The sequence below is a fragment of the Zasmidium cellare genome, assembly GCF_010093935.1.
Source record: "Zasmidium cellare ATCC 36951 unplaced genomic scaffold M409scaffold_2, whole genome shotgun sequence".
Classification (NCBI taxonomy): Eukaryota; Fungi; Ascomycota; class Dothideomycetes; order Mycosphaerellales; family Mycosphaerellaceae; genus Zasmidium; species Zasmidium cellare.
In genome coordinates, this window is record NW_022986946.1 from 1,786,456 (window position 1) to 1,804,845 (window position 18,390).

The 18,390-nt window shown below is 53.4% G+C and overlaps 10 protein-coding genes across 10 annotated transcripts; 6 read left to right on the forward strand and 4 right to left on the reverse strand.

Annotated features, from left to right (window-relative positions):
* Positions 1-230: 230 nt before the first annotated feature.
* M409DRAFT_17266 (uncharacterized protein) lies at positions 231-617 on the forward strand (the record flags this gene model as incomplete). The annotated part of the gene is made up of 1 exon (XM_033803982.1): positions 231-617. The coding sequence occupies one exon, from the start codon at positions 231-233 to the stop codon at positions 615-617; it is 387 nt and encodes a 128-aa protein (XP_033674215.1).
* A 134-nt stretch (positions 618-751) lies between these two features.
* M409DRAFT_62859 (uncharacterized protein) lies at positions 752-3,482 on the reverse strand (the record flags this gene model as incomplete). The annotated part of the gene is made up of 3 exons (XM_033815336.1): positions 752-859; positions 913-3,308; positions 3,365-3,482. The coding sequence occupies 3 exons, from the start codon at positions 3,480-3,482 to the stop codon at positions 752-754; spliced, it is 2,622 nt and encodes an 873-aa protein (XP_033674216.1).
* A 1,511-nt stretch (positions 3,483-4,993) lies between these two features.
* M409DRAFT_17268 (uncharacterized protein) lies at positions 4,994-5,991 on the reverse strand (the record flags this gene model as incomplete). The annotated part of the gene is made up of 4 exons (XM_033803983.1): positions 4,994-5,223; positions 5,279-5,658; positions 5,857-5,896; positions 5,952-5,991. 4 exons carry the CDS (start codon positions 5,989-5,991, stop codon positions 4,994-4,996), a joined length of 690 nt encoding a protein of 229 aa, XP_033674217.1.
* A 533-nt stretch (positions 5,992-6,524) lies between these two features.
* Positions 6,525-8,879, forward strand: M409DRAFT_62861 (uncharacterized protein; the record flags this gene model as incomplete). Its single annotated transcript, XM_033815337.1, has 1 exon — positions 6,525-8,879. One exon carries the CDS (start codon positions 6,525-6,527, stop codon positions 8,877-8,879), a length of 2,355 nt encoding a protein of 784 aa, XP_033674218.1.
* A 220-nt stretch (positions 8,880-9,099) lies between these two features.
* Positions 9,100-11,235, reverse strand: M409DRAFT_49790 (uncharacterized protein; the record flags this gene model as incomplete). Its single annotated transcript, XM_033811351.1, has 1 exon — positions 9,100-11,235. One exon carries the CDS (start codon positions 11,233-11,235, stop codon positions 9,100-9,102), a length of 2,136 nt encoding a protein of 711 aa, XP_033674219.1.
* Positions 11,236-11,652: 417 nt separating this feature from the next.
* On the forward strand, positions 11,653-12,403 carry M409DRAFT_62863 (uncharacterized protein; the record flags this gene model as incomplete). The annotated part of the gene is made up of 3 exons (XM_033815338.1): positions 11,653-11,699; positions 11,749-12,112; positions 12,164-12,403. The coding sequence occupies 3 exons, from the start codon at positions 11,653-11,655 to the stop codon at positions 12,401-12,403; spliced, it is 651 nt and encodes a 216-aa protein (XP_033674220.1).
* A 307-nt stretch (positions 12,404-12,710) lies between these two features.
* Positions 12,711-13,397, forward strand: M409DRAFT_62864 (uncharacterized protein; the record flags this gene model as incomplete). Its single annotated transcript, XM_033815339.1, has 1 exon — positions 12,711-13,397. The coding sequence occupies one exon, from the start codon at positions 12,711-12,713 to the stop codon at positions 13,395-13,397; it is 687 nt and encodes a 228-aa protein (XP_033674221.1).
* A 295-nt stretch (positions 13,398-13,692) lies between these two features.
* Positions 13,693-14,509, forward strand: M409DRAFT_17273 (uncharacterized protein; the record flags this gene model as incomplete). Its single annotated transcript, XM_033803984.1, has 2 exons — positions 13,693-13,945; positions 14,007-14,509. 2 exons carry the CDS (start codon positions 13,693-13,695, stop codon positions 14,507-14,509), a joined length of 756 nt encoding a protein of 251 aa, XP_033674222.1.
* A 712-nt stretch (positions 14,510-15,221) lies between these two features.
* M409DRAFT_17274 (uncharacterized protein) lies at positions 15,222-17,559 on the forward strand (the record flags this gene model as incomplete). The annotated part of the gene is made up of 2 exons (XM_033803985.1): positions 15,222-16,383; positions 16,433-17,559. 2 exons carry the CDS (start codon positions 15,222-15,224, stop codon positions 17,557-17,559), a joined length of 2,289 nt encoding a protein of 762 aa, XP_033674223.1.
* Positions 17,560-17,922: 363 nt separating this feature from the next.
* On the reverse strand, positions 17,923-18,372 carry M409DRAFT_17275 (uncharacterized protein; the record flags this gene model as incomplete). The annotated part of the gene is made up of 3 exons (XM_033803986.1): positions 17,923-18,132; positions 18,217-18,297; positions 18,361-18,372. 3 exons carry the CDS (start codon positions 18,370-18,372, stop codon positions 17,923-17,925), a joined length of 303 nt encoding a protein of 100 aa, XP_033674224.1.
* Between the last annotated feature and the right edge of the window lie 18 nt (positions 18,373-18,390).

An 18,390-nucleotide genomic window follows, 5' to 3' on the forward strand; every position in this document is an offset into this window, starting at 1 on the left:
GCTGAGCTGGTGGTCGTGTGCTTCGACGAGAACAAAGGAAGGGGTTCACACATGTTTGGAAGCTAAATAGTTGAGAGCGGACACAACAGATGGCTCAATTACAATAAACTTAAAAAGTCACCGACGTCCCTGATGTGTCGACCGTCGAAATAACCGTCTCGTCCGCGTCAAGACTCAATTCACGGTTCTTGGTAACCCAGATCCTCCCAGAACTAAAAAGAACCCAAGAAATGGACCACCCACCACCCCTCCCCTACATCCCATACATCCACAACCAGCGCCAACCCCAACCAAACACGAACAACGACCTCACCCAACCCACCGCACCCCGACCCCTCTACACCTTCGAAGCCCCACCACCCTCCTACCAACGCGAACGCACCATAACCTCCTTAATGTACTACCCGGGCCGCTGGACAGCCGAACGCCACGGATACTGCCAGTCATCGACATCGTCGATAGAATCCCTTTCAACGGCAAGCTCGAGAGACGAGGAGGGAGGATTTACGAGGTATGAGGTTTTGTTTTTGGTGGTGGTCTTTGTGGTGGTGGCGACGTTTGGGGTTGTGGGTGGGGTTTTGGATGGGAGGGGGAGGGCGGCGGTTGAGGGGGTGTAGGTGAGGGCGGAAGGGGGTTTGGAGATATTTTGTTGGGGTAGTTGGTCAGTCAATGGAGATTTTATATGGCGTTGGATGGAGCGAGTATAAAGCAAAGGATCTTCCAGCAGATTGTCCTCCCGATATTGGTTATTTTATTCTCCTGCGGTTGTCGACTTCGAGGAAGGTCCCACCAGGTCCTCGAGCAGACGTCTTGGATCATCGAACTCATCAATCGCCAGAAACTGTCGAGCAATGGTCTCCTGCAGAGAGCGTTAGTATGCTGGAAAGGGGGCCGACGAGGATGATGCCTTACCGCTTCTTCCAACTCTGCCAACTCTCCTGCTGGCAACTCCGAACAGAGCTCCACCAAGTCCTGTCCTTGAGCAGCGTACAGAATCAGTTCTTCTGCTCTCTGTACGACCGACTTGTCGATACCATTCAATGCCGCACAGCAAGTCCCAAAGCTAGACATGCTGCGTCCTTCGCGGTACACGTAGAGGTAGGTAATCTGGTTGTCGACCTCGGAAGCAGCCGTGTCAACCCTCACCTCCATATGAGCGAAACCCAGCGATGGAGACGGTGGGAGGAATCCGGATTCGAAGATCTCGTGGAAATGCGTTGCACCAAGAACTTTGGGGCACTCAGGACCCCGAGCCAGCAGATGCTCGAACACTGCAGCGGCCAGCCCAGCGCCGTCGTAAGATTCCGTGCCCTTGCCAAACTCGTCGATGATGATCAGACTGCGTCGTGTCGCTAGATTGAGAGCCATAGAAGCCTGCTGAAGATCGGTCATAAACGCACTTTGCATTCGAGACACGCTCTCTCGAGTTGCGATCCGGGTCATAATCTTGTCCGTCAGGCCGATTCTTGCCGATTCTGCGGGCACGAAGCTGCCGATGTGGGCCATGAAGACGATGATGGCGACTTGTTTCAAGTAGACGCTTTTGCCCGAGTAGTTTGGTCCAGTCAGTAGCACCATACTTGGTCCTTCTCGCTCTCCAGGACCGTTTGGCGTGGCAGCAGATTCGCTTGTGTGGTGCAAGGCATCTTCTTCTCCTAATCCTCCAAACAAACGAGTGTCGTTCGGAACAAATGCATCGACAGTCAATTCCTGTAGGATGTGACGCCCGTTCTTGATCTTGATGTCGTTGTCTCTGCTCATTCGTGGTCGAACAAGCCTGTAGTCCTTCGCACCACGAGCGAGGGCAATCAGGCTGTCAAGCTCACCGCATAGATCCGACGCCGTGTTGATTAACGCTTCGTGCTCGAGCACACGATGAGCCAAACCCTGCGTTATCTCAATCTCATAGTCTAGGATGCGTCCATAGAGATCACCGAACTGGTCATCCAGCTCTGCCGTGTTGGCATTCTTGTAATATGCATGCGTCGGACTGCCGAACATCTTCTCCCATGGATCGTTGGGTGGACCAGCATGCGCTGGAGGAGCATCTTCCACGTCCTTCATCACGGAGATCAAGAATCCGATCTGAGGAAAATAGACGACGTTGAGCTGATCGACGAGATTTGCGGGTACGCGTAATGCAATGTGTTCTGCAGCTCGCGATAGTAGGTCATCAATGCCATCGTAGGTGCGGCGAATCTCGTCAAGTTCCGCGTCGATGCCTTGCTGGACGACGGTTTTGCGTTTCAACCTGGATTCGTCGAAGTCGATGGTATCACTGATCGCTTGTCCGATGGCAGCCAGTCGAGGCTTGTCGAACTTTTCCGAAATCCTCGCACAAATGGCCAATGCTTCTCCACCATTCAATGTGGCTAGGTCGTCTGTGATAGTCAGCGCACAATAGGCGAAGGTGCGCAGAGCTTCCCAGACAGACGCAGAGATGCTTTTCTGAGCGCCAAAACCACCTCTGACACCTTTGCGTAGATTGGTCGTGACAGCTCGCATATGCTTGACCCCTTTCAGATCCTTGATGAGAGAGTCCAGAGTCGCAGCATTGTTGGGCGCCAGTAATACAGATATTGCATCGTGCCGCTCGGTGATCGTCTCAAGATTGAGGCTTGGTCGAAGGAAGTACTGCCGCAACAGCAGCCTACCTTGTAACGTAGTAGCCAGATGATGAAAGAGCCCATAGACCGAGAAGCCTTCTTTCGAGCCTCCGGAGGCGTTCTTGCTTGTTGGGCCATGCTGCTGTGCGTTTGGATGTGACTCTGTGGAGGTTATTTGCAGAGATGCCAAGGTGTCCGCGTTGATGAACATGGTCCCCGACATGCTGAACATCTCAATCGAGCTGACTCGAAACATGGAGCCTGCGTTGGGATCAAGTGGCAGAAACCTGGTGGAACGTCGGCGTTGCAAGTAGGAGAGAAGCGCACCCACGCAACCCACGCTCATCCTACTGTCCAAGTTAATCCAGCCAGCAAGACGAAGCAGTTGAGCTTGTTGACCACTATGGCCGGCATCATCGGCCGCACCCTCATCGTCCCGAGCTAGAACGTCGCCAGGTACAACGTAGGAAACAGCGGGACCGTCTCGCTGGCCGATGCGTAGTTCGACAAGCTTATCTTGTGCTGCCTGATAACCAAAATCTGCGGGAGGTCGACATTCCAGCAGATATGGGAGTCTCGTCTGATCGCTCCTGCCTTCGACGGGTGTACTGTTGTTTCTGCCCTCGGGGTCGAGACGGTCGATCACTTCATCATTGCATTTGATCGAAGTGAGCACCACAGTGGGTTCGATGAAGAGCTTGACTGCGTGATAGTTAGCGGTTGTTGTTGACACTCGAGGAAGACGAGTGATAGCGTACGTGCATCGACCATGTCAGCTCCGCCCAGCTGAATGTCCTCCATCATGCACAGCTTCTCCTCTCGAGCCACATAGTAAGCGCATCCCATGGAGCCACGGTCGGTGACATTTACAGCCATGATGACTTCTTGATCGGCATCCACGTCGGGGTCGAAACCATCGCGAGACTGTCCCAAAGGACGCTGGGTAGATGCGACGCTTTCTCCTGGTAACGCCAAATCACCTACAAATGTTCTGCTAGAGGCAACTGAGGGTGATCGCGGCAGTGATGCTGTAGTTCGAGCCACGGGCGTGTCGTAGCGTGAGACTGAGCGAGTGGTTGAGCGGCCTGCCGTGGTGGTGCGAGCTGTACCACGACGGACGACGCTGGTCGTCCCGCTGCTGCGACGTCTCTTCTGACGATTGTAGACCTGCATCACGTTAATGAGGCTGTTGTGGTTGATGGTGAAATTTGAGAAAGATTGAGAAGAAAGGTGTGTGCGTGGATCTTGACCAGCGATGGGAAGGCGCGACCTGCACCTTCCGCGTGAGCCATAACGCTTTGAAGGAGCTCAACGAGCATCTGTAGATATACTTACTTTCTCATATCCTGTCAAGAGCTGCGCGCCCGATGCAGTGAGTGTCATCTTCCTCCCGGCACAAGGTGAGGCCTCGTATCTCGACTTGCCCTTGGAGAAATTCACGCATACACCCACCTTCAGGCTCGAGTCTTTTATACATCATCCATAGCGTATAGACACAGTTCGCATTCCTCTTCTCTATTGTACCTTGTCACCTTGTCCACCATCCTTCACCCAAGCCGCAAACTCCTTCCTCTTCGCCCGAATGTCCAAAAATCCAGGCCTCTCCTCCAGCGCTGCATAAGGATTCCCACCACCTTGTCCAAAGCCCTTGATCTGCCTCGCCTCCTTGCTACGCTCTAATCGTCCCGCCCACACGTTCCATTGAATCGGCTTGAGGTTTGGGCTGCTAAGAACCACTCCGCCACAGAGAAGCAGTACGGATACGATCGTCTCGAAGACAATGTCGATGGGTAGGTCGATGTTTGGATCCAGTGCGCTGAGAATCGTGGAGCTTTGAGGTTCCGGTTGTGATGCCGAGGAGAGGAGAGAGTGTTCGTAGGAGCTGTAGACACTGATGAGTTCGGTCAGTATAAGTCTCTATCGCTGGGCTTGATTCTTCGTACGCGTGTGATAGGAACAAGAGTCCCAGGATGTTGACGACGGTGGCCATGAGCGCCATTGTGAGTGATTTGACTTGGTGTGTTGGTAGCTTCAAGTGATGTCTGAGAGGAAGTTCAAGTCGAAGTCCAGTAGTGGATCTCTAGCCTGCCGTACATCATGTCTTGGCAGTCCTGGATACGGAAAACTACAATGCCACTGAGAGGATTCATGAGGGCAGAGAATAATAAGAGTATACACGCCGACGTGCTTCTGATCTTCGTCTGCATAGCGCGTGACTTTTGCTTTTTTATGGTATCACTGTCTATGCTTTCGTAATCCATCACGACCATGCATTCACCACAACCCTTTTTCGTGTCAATCATCTCTGAGCGTGCCCTGGAACTGGCGATTCACCAGCGACCCGCATGCTCATAATCCAAACCAGTGTCGAGTTCCTCCACGCTGGCTTACAACTTCATCATGGCAGCAATATCGGAAGACTGGACGTACTCCTCGAGGTCCTGGATCTCCTCCTGCAGCTCGTCAAGCGAGACCTTCTCGTCCTCGACGACCAAGTTGATCTGGAGCTTCTTGATACCGAAGCCAACGGGAATCATCTTGGACGCACCCCAGACGAGACCTTCCTTCTCAATGGCACGGACAGATTCTTCGAGGAGCTTCATGTCGGTCTCATCGTCTATACAGATACGTTAGCATCGTTCCAGCCATCTTTTCCCGCAGATTCAACATACCCCAAGGCTTCACATCGAGTGTGACCATGGACTTCGCCGCTGGCTTCGTCTTGCCGGCCTTCTTCGCGGCGTACTCGGCCAATCTCTGCTCGCGCACCTTGGCGGCCTCTGCGTCCTCCTCCTCATCGTCTGAGCCGAAGAGATCGACCTCGTCGTCATCCTCCTCCTTCTCGGGTGCCTTTGCAGGGTTGATGGGGAGCTCAGAAGACTCTGGGCCGTAGGCGGTGGCGGCCTTGCTTGGGTCACCTGGGAGCTGGGAGAACTCGGACTCGAAGGTGGCGATGTGCTTGTACCAGCGGTACGCATGGGGGAACTTCTCGACCTTGGGGGACTCCTTGAAGCTCTGGAAGACCTTGACGTCGGCCTGGGATGGGCCGTAGCTACAGGAACGTCAGCACAGAGTCCAATGGTGGCCTTTCTTGAAGTTGAATGTAGTATTGTGGACAGGATCAGAGGTGCGCGAAGCGCGTTGGAGGTATACATTGACGGGGTCTTAAGCCGCTCATAAACACGGACCAAATATGTTTTCATCAGGGTAGTGATGGTGGACAAGTGAGAAGAGAGAGGTTGCGACTTACCCAACAATGTAGCTGCGAGTCTTGACCCAGTGGTCGAGCACTGTATCATGTCTTAGTCCAGTCACAGGAGGAGGCAGGGGAGGTCGACAACATACGAGTGAGGCCAGCGTCGGAGACGAAGTCGGTGAAACCCATGTTGAGTGTGTAGAAGCTCAGTGTTCGGTGTGCAGAGAGTGTCTTCGGCGACGGGTGGTGGTGCTGGTGAGGTGTTGTTTGAGGTGTTGGTGGATGCAGCAGTAGTTTTTGCGGCGGTGGATAAATTTGAAGGGCGAGGGGCATTTGCTGGCAGGGATCCCGCGGCAGCTCCCGCCTCGCCAGTCACTCACAGCCGCACCTCGACTTCCAGCTTATGACTGCAACAACTTGCGTCGCAATCAGAATGACTTCGTGAATTGACGACAGCCTGGTCAAAATCAGTCATGGCGCTGACTCAGTCTGGAGGTGCTTGAGATCTTCGATAAAGCCCGACGCGCGAGTATCTGGCCAGTATCGAGTGCCTTATGGCCTGACGATCGCATGAAGCTCTGGAATCCGCGAGCACGTTCGATGACTTCGACAAGACAGAACCAATTCAAGATATCAACCATTCCCCTTTCTCATGCATTGTGAAACTCTCCTACGAAGTTGTCGAGTCTTACACCTTTCACTGCCGCTAATTTGATACCGATATGCTCTCGTCTTCAGGGCGAACGGCCGCGAGGCGCATTGCCTCTGTACGATACCCTCTATCGAGACCTGCACTTCGAGCAGCACTCCAAGTTGAACGAGCTGCTTTATCAAACACCATTGCAAAGTCAATACCCGCAGCAACTACACAATGTCGCACATACGCGAACGGGCCTCCTCGATCTCCCGGTGGAACGCATCGAATGAATATGGGAGGAGGCGAGGAAGAAAAGCCAGCCCTCGAGCAGTTTGGCATCGACCTTACAGCTAAAGCAAAAGATGGAAAGCTTGATCCAGTCATTGGCCGAGACGCAGAGATACATCGAACAATACAGATATTGTCAAGACGAACGAAGAACAACCCAGTTTTGATCGGATCAGCTGGTACTGGGAAGACTGCCATCCTCGAGGGACTGGCACAACGTATAGTCAAAGGTGACGTGCCCGAAAGCATCAAAGAGAAGCGAGTGATTGCTCTGGATCTGGGCAGTCTAATTGCTGGTGCCAAGTTCAGAGGAGACTTTGAAGAAAGGTTAAAGAATGTCTTGAAGGAGGTTGAAGAAGCGCAAGGAGGAGTTATACTATTCATTGATGAACTTCATACTCTTCTCGGCTTGGGCAAGGCAGAAGGCAGTATCGACGCGAGCAATCTGCTGAAACCCGCGTTGTCTCGAGGCGAATTACAATGCTGCGGTGCCACGACGTTGAACGAATACAGACAAATCGAGAAAGACGTTGCTCTGGCTAGACGATTCCAACCGATACTTGTCGGCGAGCCATCTGTCCAGGACACCATTTCAATCCTCAGAGGTATCAAGGATCGATACGAAGTTCATCACGGTGTACGGATTACGGATGGAGCTCTTGTCGCGGCGGCTACATACTCCAATCGATACATCACAGACCGTTTCCTGCCAGATAAGGCCATCGACCTGGTTGATGAAGCAGCAAGTGCTTTACGATTACAGCAAGAAAGCAAGCCCGATGCGATCCAAGAACTCGATCGACAAATCATGACCATTCAAATTGAGCTCGAATCTTTGCGGAAGGAGAACGACATTGCCAGCAAGGAGCGGAGAGAACAACTTGAGAAGACGTTGACATTGAAACAAGACGAGGTTGGCGCTTTGACCGAGAAATGGGAGAGAGAACGCGCCGAGATTGAAGAGATCAAACGTGCAAAGGAAGAGCTCGAACGAGCACGGATTGAACTGGACAGAGCGCAACGTGAGGGAGACTTTGCAAAGGCGAGTGAACTTCGATACGCTCGCATTCCGGAACTACAAAAGAGACTTCCTCAGGAAGAGGGCGGCCAAGCAACAGCAGCAACACCCAAGGAGACCCTCATCCACGACTCTGTCACAGCAGACGACATTGCAACTGTCGTGGCCAAAGCAACAGGCATCCCTGTGACGAAGCTCATGTCCGGTGAAATCGAAAAACTCGTCCGCATGGAAGACACCCTCCGCCAATCTGTGCGCGGCCAAGACGAAGCCCTCATCGCCGTAGCCAACGCAGTCCGTATGCAAAGAGCCGGTCTCAGCGGCGAAAACCGCCCCCTAGCCTCCTTTATGTTCCTCGGACCAACAGGCGTCGGCAAGACCGAACTCTGCAAGAAAATGGCCTCCTTCCTCTTCAGCACCGAGTCCGCCGTCATCCGCTTCGACATGTCCGAGTTCCAAGAGAAACACACCATCTCCCGCCTGATCGGAAGTCCAGCAGGTTACGTCGGCTACGACGACGCCGGACAGCTCACAGAAGCGGTGCGAAGGAAACCCTACGCCGTCCTCCTCTTCGACGAATTCGAGAAAGCCCATCGAGACATCAGCACCTTGCTCCTGCAAGTCCTCGACGAGGGATTCCTGACAGACAGCCAAGGCCACAAAGTCGATTTCCGCAACACCATCATCGTGCTCACGTCCAACCTAGGCGCCGAAGCGCTCGTGGCAGACGAAAGCCCCGGCTCAGAAATCTCCCAAGACGTAAAGAAACAAGTCATGGACGTCGTCCAACTGTCCTACCCGCCCGAATTCCTGAACCGAATCGACGAATTCATCGTCTTCAAACGCCTCTCCAAGGAAGCGCTGCGGGATATCGTGGATATCCGGTTGAAAGAACTACAAGGCCGACTGGATGACCGCAGGATGGTGCTGGATGTCAGCGATGAGGTTAAGACGTGGTTGTGCGAGAAGGGGTATGACCCGCGGTATGGCGCGCGGCCGTTGAATCGGCTGATTGCGAAGGAGGTGGGGAATAGTTTGGCGGATAAGATTATAAGGGGGGCGATTAAGGGTGGGGATATGGCCAAGGTGGTGATTAGGGACGGCGGGGAGCATTTGGAGGTTGTGGCGCCGTAAGGGAGAGGGGGTTTGGGTTATGAACTTGTTTTGATGAAGTTATGAGAAAAGGCATAGCGAGTGATGGGATTGGCATTTGTGGCGTTTGTGCCCATGTTTGGGAATGTAATATACACCTTTGTACACTACACTCAATTTAGGCATGCTGCTCAGAGCAAGACCAAGACTGATTTGAGGATTTCAAATCTTCCCATGAATGTCCTCAACTCAAAAGCATTGTTTACGGCCGTCCAAACCTCTCGTTCAGCGCATAATACTGGGCCATATCCTTCACCGACCCTTTGCCAATACGCTTCACCGCCGCAGCGAAGTGCTCAGCAGTGACAACAGAAACCTTTTGACGGATAGCCGCCATGATCGCTTGCTTGAGCAGTTCTCCCAAATCCGCGCCACTGTATCCCTCACAGTCCTTGCTATGCACGATGGTCGCCATCTCGTCTGTAAAGGTCCATCGCTTGGTCCTCGTCAGTGCTCTCATAATGTCGACGCGCTCTGGTGCGCCGGGGAGATCGACAAAGAGTGGCAAGCCTAGTCGTCCTGGTCGTAGCATGGCCTCGTCGATCATCTCGGGCCTGTTCGTGGCGGCGATTACGTAGATGCCTGCTCTGGCGTTCATGCCGTCAAGTTCGGTGAGCAATGTGTTGACGACTCGAGCACTCGCTTCTGAGCTGGTGCCATCTCTCTTTGGTACCAGGGCGTCAAACTCGTCGAAGAAGATGACGCAGGGAGCGCCGGCCCTGGCTCTCTGGAAGACTTTGCGGACGGATGCCTCGGATTCGCCGACGTACTTGTTGAGCAGCTCTGGCCCCTTCACCGAAATGAAGTTGGCCTTGCTCTCTGCCGCGACGGCTTTGGCCAGTAGTGTCTTTCCGCAGCCAGGAGGACCCCACAGAAGTACACCTGATGCAGCTGCAATACCATGTGCCTCATATACTTCGGGGTTCTCAATGGGATCCACAATTGCATTCTGCAGTTCTTCCCGTACATTTTCGAGGGCTCCAATGTCTTTCCACGATACATCGGGAATCGTGGTGAAGCCTTCGCGTTTGCTCGACGGCGTGATCTCGGGCAGCACCGCCAGGAAATTGTCCATCGTAAGAGACATGTCCTCAAAGCCTTCGGGTTCGGGCACGCCCTGCTCTTTACCGCGAGCGATCAGTCTCAGTGCACCTAGTACTGCGGGAGATACTTGTGGTCCTTCGTGTGCCTCGGCCACCAGATTGAGGTCGACAGCCTGTTGCTCCACAGCTTCGATGTATTCGTCCATTCGATGAGTGACAGCTTTGCCAACAAGGTCATGCAAGTCAGCACCAACGTAGCCTGCGGTCATCTTTGCGAGCTTTTTGAAGTCCACATCTGAACTGACAGGCATCTTCCTCGTCTGAGCTTCTAGTATGGACTGTCGCATTTGTTCGTTGGGTACGCCGATGTTGATCTCAGTGCCGAATCGTCCTCCTCGTCGTAAAGCAGGATCGAGACTGTCTGGACGGTTTGTCGCCGCGACGACGATGATTGGGGCATCTACTGTCGATAGTTCATCCATGCTCACAAGAAGCTGCGCGACGATTCGTTTCTCCATCTGACTTTGGCTTGAGTCTCTCTTGGGCGCGATTGCATCAATTTCGTCGATGAAGATGACGCAAGGCGCATTCTTCTTTGCTTCGTCGAATCGTTCCCTGATGCCCTTCTCAGATTCTCCACTCATGCCGGAGACAATTGAAGGTCCCAAGATCTCAATGAACGGCCAGCCTCCTTCCGCAGCGTATGCTCGAGTCAACATAGTTTTTCCACAGCCAGGCGGGCCTTGAAGGAGGATGCCCTTGGTCAACGGCGCAGACAGGTCTCTGTATCGGTGGGATAGCGTCATGGGAGCGACCAAAAGTTTCTTGAATTGTCGCACAGCATTGTCGAGTCCCGCGACATCAGCTAGTCCAAGGCCTGTTGGGGGCGCGGTAGATGGCCTTTCATTTTCTCGCTTCTGTCGCTTCGGTAGCGACTCTCCGTTGGCCTTGCGTTTCTTAAGCCCGGCGTCGTCGCCGTTCATGGTGGGTGTTGGCGGGGGAGCCAAGTTCGATCTCAGTGACTTGTTCATGAGCTGTGCCACCGAGTCGTCTTCTGGGATGTTTGCCTCGAGAGAGGCTTCGGGATCATCGGCAGGGAGAGAGTTTTCCACTCCAATAAAGTCGAGCACGCGCTCGATGCTGGCTATTATTACTTTCTTTTGCTTGCGCTTGAGGGACGAATTCGAGCGCTGTAGCGCTGTGTAAAGGTCGTTCACTTCCGCAGGAACGCCGTTGCTGAGGAATTTCTGCACAGCAACGTGAACTTCGTTGTCGAAAGCGCCCTGGAGCCGCATCGCTGCGCTGGCTGTATTGATGTTAAGTTGGGTCTCGCAGCAGATGCGGTCTCCAGAAATTCAAAGCGGGAGGCGCTAAAATTTTGGTTTGCAGGGATCAGAACGCGCACGGACACAGCGCCCTTTCTTCGAGGTGAAGTCAGCTTTTGTTGCAGTATCCCCGCGAATGTCCCCAAGACCATACGTCAGGACAGCAGATCGGAACTTTGCTTGCCTGCTTATTGCGGGGACTTTGTATGTACGGTGCGACGTACATCGAAACATGATTAGCCGGCATTTGACCGCCCGCACGTGGCAGCGGACTTCGGGCCGCTGATCGCATCCCGCATGACGTGCATGTGCCGACCGAGATCAGGAGAGCCGACTCTGCTCTCACTTGTGTTATAAGGCCTTCGTGGCCTTCAGTCAACAGTCGCGATGGGCAACTCGAACAGCTCCGGCAAGAAGATTTCCGCACAAGACAGGTTGGATTAGTTCAGGCGGATCTTTGGCGTTGCTAATGACTTTGAACAGAGCGATTCTGGACCTCAAGATCCAACGCGATAAGCTTCAGCAGTATCAGAAACGAATAACGACAATCACGAGCCGCGAGACGGAGATAGCAAGAGAGTGCTTACGCAATGGAAGCAAGGACAAGGCACTGTTAGCTTTGCGCAGGAAGAAGTATCAAGAATCACTACTGGCCAAAACGGATCAACAGTTGGCGCAACTGCAGGCCCTGACCAGTGATGTGGAGTTTGCTTTGGTACAGAAAGATGTCATGTTTGGGCTCCAACAGGGTACTGCAGTATTGAAAGAGATACACAAAGAGATGGGGGGGTTGGACAAGGTTGAGATGATATTGAGTGAGAGCGAGGAGGCTCAGGCCTATCAAAAGGTCAGCAAGATCGTAAGTGGAGCGCGAGCCTGCATGCTAACTCGGACACAGGAAATAAACGAGATGCTAAGCGGTAAGATGTCGAATGACGATGAAGACGAAGTGGACCGAGAACTGGGAGCAATGGAACGAGAAGCGCAGCGAGCACAGGGCATCACGACCATGCCCAACGCCCCGTCAGTGACAGCAGGTGAACTACCTGACGCACCTGGTGAGACACCGGAAGAACAGATAAAGAGGAAGGGAAGGGAGAGGGCAGCTCGAGATCGTTCAGAACCAATAGCTGCGTGAGACGATTCTCAGCGACAGAGGAAGAACAGTGGAGGCAGCAATCTTTTAAGCATAGCTTCATGATACCCAGCATAGCCATGATATGAATTTGCATGTCTGTAAGATCATTTGGGTATTCTAGTAAACGTCCTTTCACCGTAGTACTGGTGACATTGGCCTCATCGAACGCGTGATGAGCCCTCCCCTCGTGCCCCACATCCGCCCACCAAAGTTCAAAGTCTTGTTTGCCTTCCAACTTCCACACCACAAACATGTAGACCACATGCTCCCACGATCAGGTCAGGCTTGATCCAAGACTACTTTCAGAATGTCGCACTGCCACGACGAACACGATCACCACGGCCATGATCACTCAGAAGGAGCCCACGACCACACCGACGACCTCACCCCGGCGCTCCAAAACCACATCTACGAGCAGATCGACTTCAGCGCCATCAATACTCTGAACGAGTCTGAGTCAAGATCTGGTTCCAGGATCGTTCAAAAGACATGGATGGAACGCCTCGAACCTGAGCCCGAGCTCAAAAGTGATGCAGACGAGCAGCTCCTGATGCACATTCCCTTTACGGCTCAGATCCGTCTGCACAGCATCCTGCTGAGGACTTCTGCTACCGACGCCGCTCCGATGACACTGAAGCTCTACGTGAACCGCGAGGGACTCGATTTCGCGACTGCATCGGACCTGCAGCCAACGCAGACGCTGGAGCTTCCTCAGTCTAACGAGATTCAAGAGATCGGAATCAAAAGAGCATTGTTCAACACGGTCCGGAGTTTGGATCTGTTCTTCGAGGACAACTGGAGTCAAGGCGAAGAGGACGAGACGAGGATAAGCTACATCGGGTTCAAGGGCGAGTGGATGAAGCTGAGCAGAGAGCCGGTGAACTTCTTGTACGAGGCGGCGGCGAATCCAGGAGACCATAAGCTTGCTTCTGGTGTTGGAGAAAGATTGGGTAGCGATGTTGGTGGAGCTGGGGGTGGCAGGCACGGCATGTGAGAACTGTCGACTCCAATGCACATACGCCCTGGTCAATGCGAACAGTTACGGTCGGCCGGCTCGCAAGAATACCACCTGCAGCTGAAGTTCCTTGCAGTGAGTGAAGCGAAGCCATGCGACACATGAAATTACACGAGCAACACATGGCACGCTCGAGTGAAGTGAAGTAAAGCGGATTCTTCAAAACTCTCTGGCTTTCTATTCCTCTTATTCATTCGTACAAGCACGTTCCTACAACAAATTCCTTCATCTTCGACAAGCACAAACCCTCTTTTACCTCGAGCTTCTAACCGACATGGCATACCTGACTCCGCCATCCAGCAAGCGGAAGAATCGAAGCGTCTTCAACAAGCACAGACAGCCAATCTACTATGAAGACCTCTATGGCGAGATGAACAAAGACGAGGAGTTCGACCGCTATCCGGACAAGTGTGAGACGGAGAGTGAGAGTGAGCGTGACTTTGAGACCGATGAGAGTCCTCTGCAGCGGAAGTCATCCCAGCGTCCGTCTAGGAGCCTCAAGCGGAAGCGTGGCGAGCAAGACACCGGTGAGGGTCAGATCATTTCATGGACTTCGTTGTCTTGAACAGAACGACTAACAGCAACTAGGTCAAGACTCCAACGACGGCTTGCTCGTCTCGGAGGACGAGGATAACGGTACACAGTACAAGATCGCTCCAAAACTCAACTCAAAGCGATCAATTCCTGTTCCTCCAATGACGCCAAAGAAGTTCGGCATGTTTGGTAGCAAGGATCACACCAAGAAAGCACAGAAGGCAACTTTGCCAGACAACGAGAAGGCTCAGCCAGAAGAGCCGTCACCGAAGAAGGCCAACACCCGCGAGCGTACAGGTCGTATCAAGCGTTCAGCATCGCGACAGTTGCTGAAGCAGCAGCTTGCGGACCTCGACAAATCCAAGAAGGAAGCCCGTCGTACTGAGAGAGCTCGGCAAAAGGCTGCGAAAGCGAGTAAAGGAGCTGTGAAGGTGAAGAAGATGCGTGTGAAAGGCGGCTCAAGACTGAAGCAAGCCGGCGGCATGTCCAAGTCGCTCTTAGTCTACATTGACAACGACGACATCGATCGCGAGGAGTATGAGCGTTTCGACGATTGAACGAGGATTCATCGTAGCGTTGAGTTATACCAGCAGGTCGAGTTATACAGCAGGTCGAAATTATCGATGGCATGGCGAGGTCGGCTTGTTGTCGGCCATTCGAACGACGGAGACAAAGTCATAAAACACCCGACAGGGATGTTATTTTAGAGCCTGTCGATGACATCGGCCGCGCTCTGATTCGCAGCATCGGGCCGCATGCTTATTTCGCGGCAAGACGTCAGATCAGAAGGAGCTGCAGTCAATACCACAATATCAAGTCTCTAACAACTAGATATAGAATTGTATTGTGTGAACTTCTGTAAAAGCTGGTCCATGGTTCCCAATGACCTGTGCAAGGTTGGACCAACCTCCCTGTCGCGCGGAGGAACGTGTTTCGCTTGCTGTACGAAGTTAATCTTGCCAAGCATGCTGGTGACCAGCCAAGCCGGGAGCAACTGGAGAGATCCTGTTTCGTGATGTCGTCGAGAGGCAGCGCCTGTGGTTGTCGACTTCGATTACGCAGCGCTCAGCTGTCTGCTCTCTGCACATCTCACATCACCATCCTTTCCGCGCCTTCCACAGCCTCACTGCTCACATCTCACCACCCAGTCGCTCCTTCTACCTCCACCTCCCTCTCTTTAACCACGGCAGCCACGCCACGTTCGACCTTCACGTGTCAACAGCCCGCCGCCTTGGCAAGCTTCACGATCACCGCAGCGAGCATTGAAACATGTCGGCAGCAGTGCAGGATGGGACACACCACGGCAGAGCTCACGCCGCTGTCGAGGCGCTGAAGCACAAGACCGGCCTCAACCACGATGCCGCATACGCCCAAGACCGAGCTGTCGATCCACAACAAACGCGGCAACCGGTCTCTGATACGGCAGATGGCATTGGCGCGGGACCACAGGTCGTGAGCACGTCGGATAAAATCGAGGTGCTCTGCGGGCCTTTGATCAACTACAAGCGAATGAGCAATGCCGGCACGGATCGTCCACAATGGCACGGCAGCATCCTGATCGTCACGAAGCCCGGTAACAAGCCAGGGCAGTTGACGGTGCGCTCTGTCTCGGGAGCGGGTGCGTCAGGCGAACGGGCTTTCAACGGAGAGAGGTTGTTTGAGGATCCTAAGAAGGGATTCTGGAGATTCGAGGTCGATGTGCCATTCGAAGAGCAAGAGACGGTTTGGGAGTATTCGATACCAAACCTGGTGACTGCAGACGGTCTTCAGCCATTGAACAGGCCAAAGCGGTTTGTGGTACCTTCGAAGCACGAGAGCATGCGCATCATGTTCCATTCGTGCAATGGCTTCAGTGTGGGAACGGACATGAATGTGTGGACTGGACCAGTGCTGTGGGACGATGTTCTTCGCGTACACCAAGAGCAGCCTTTCCATGTCATGCTTGGAGGTGGCGACCAGATCTACAACGACAGTGTACGAGTGGACGGTCCACTTCGACCGTGGACCGACATTGGCAACCCCAAAAAGCGCCGCGACTTCCCCTTTAATGAAGAGATGCGATCCAAGTGCGACGATTACTACTTCAACAACTATGCCAAGTGGTACTCGACCGAGCCATTCGCAACTGCAAATGCTCAGATCCCTCAACTGAACATCTGGGACGACCACGACATCATTGATGGGTTTGGCTCGTACACCGATCATTTCATGAAGTGCTCTGTGTTCCGTGGCATTGGCGGTGTTGCGCACAAGTACTATCTCCTCTTCCAGCACCACATTCCTCCACCTCCTTCGACATACACGACCGATGCGCCCCAGACGACTCGCACGACTGGAAAGACTACCGCGGCGGATTCTGTCCAGCTGAAGGACACGTTTGTTATGCTGCCGAAGCGTGAGGATCCTAGTTGGATCATTGGCACCAAGCCTGGTTTGTATTAGAAGCAGCTATGCCAGGAAAGTGGGCTAACATCTTACAGGGCCATACGTCGAAGAACGAAGCCGTAGCATCTACTGCCAACTTGGCAAGCGTATTGCCTTCCTTGGTATTGATGCACGTACGGAACGAACTCGCCATCAGATCAACTACCCAGAGACCTACGATCTGATATTCCGGCGTGCGCATGATGAGCTGGCGCAGTCGAATGGCGCGATCAAGCACTTGGTACTGTTGCTTGGTGTGCCAATCGCATATCCAAGACTGCAGTGGCTCGAGAACATCCTTCAATCACCCATTGTGGGACCCATCAAGTTCTTGAACAAACGATTCGGCATTGCCGGCGGCGTATTCAACCAGTTTGATGGAGGTGTCGATCTTCTGGACGATCTTGACGACCATTACACGGCTCATCAGCACAAGAAGGAACGCAAGATGCTCATGCTTCGATTGCAAGAGCTTTCGAAGAAGCACAGCGTTCGCGTCACGATCCTGGGCGGTGATGTTCATCTCGCAGCCCTAGGACGCTTCTACAGCAAGCCAGAGCTCAAAATCCCTGCGGAGAAAGACTGGCGATACATGCCAAACATCGTCAGCTCAGCCATCACCAACAAGCCACCTCCGCAGGCCGTTGCGAACCTGCTAGCGAGAAGAAACAAGATCCATCACCTTGACCACGAGACGGACGAGACGCTGCTTGAGATGTTCGACAAAGACCCAGCAGACGGCCTCGAAGGCATCAAGCCCAAGAGCGCCAACAACAACCACGCAACGATGCCCAGCCGAAACTACGCCATCATCACCGAGTCACATTCGCACACGGGTGTACAAACCAACGGTGCTGCGGCAGCCAACGGCGCTGCTAACGGTGCCACCAACGGAGGAGCCCTGAACGTCGAAGCCGCCGCAACCAACACCGCCGACAACACCGACTTCGTCCTGCCCAAGAACCCCCGCGAACCCCTCCACAAAGGCGAGACGGACGCCGGCACGAAACACCCAGCCGCAGGCGGCATCAAGAAGACCGGTCTTGCAGGAATCAACGGCCTCGACGTATCCATCCGCGTGGAAATCGAGTCTGGCGGCAAGGAAGGCAAGACGACGGGCTATGGAATCAGTATTCCCGCTTTGGAGTCGGGCGCGTACAAGGACCAGGGGCAGAAGTGGTAGATTCACGAGCTCTGGAGCCTGCATTTGGAGAGGGATGATGTGCAGAGGAGGCGAATGCTGAGGGAGAGGGAGAGGCAGAGTAGAAGCTGTTATCTGATGTGAGGGAGGTTAAAGGGGATGAAGGGAGAAATGAGAGTGTTGCGTGAATAATATACCCTGTATAGTTCTAGTTCTGAAGCTTTTGCGTTCTGCGTTGTTGTAGCGATTGAAAAAGAGGAATCACAACTTGCTTTCTTGCTTTGATGATGGCCTTGCCAACAGTACAGCTTACACTTACACGATGCTTGCTGTATACATAGAGAAGCAGTTCGTACCACTTCAACATCGGTCTTTCTTCAACTCATAACACTCTCATTCATCTATCTAAATCTTCGACCTCCCACTCCCCCTCTTCCCACTCGTCCCCAAAGCCCCCCGATCCTCCTCCGTCGGCTCCGTATCCGACGTCTCCGCCTTCAACGAGACAGGATCCCCCAATTGTGAAGGATTCGTCTTCATCTTCTGCTCTGCGATCTGCTTCAGAGACTTCTTGCCGTCGGATCCTTTGGCGCCGCGGTCGTGTTCGGTGGGTTCCTTTCAGATCATGCGTGGTCAGTGATGAGGTGGAAGGGGATGGGATTATTTTGGCGGGGATGGATGGAAGAGAGGGAGGGTTACGGTGTTGGAGGTCTCGGCGCGGAGACTGACGGGGTCGCCTAGTAGGGTTGGGTTGGCGAGGTCTTTGAGCGGTTTGGGGTTCTGTCGTGGGGTGTTGGTTAGTTTTCTGTGCCTAGTCAATTGATAAGGAAGCGCGAGACATACGGAGGGAGCCATGGTTGGGTTGTGAAAGAA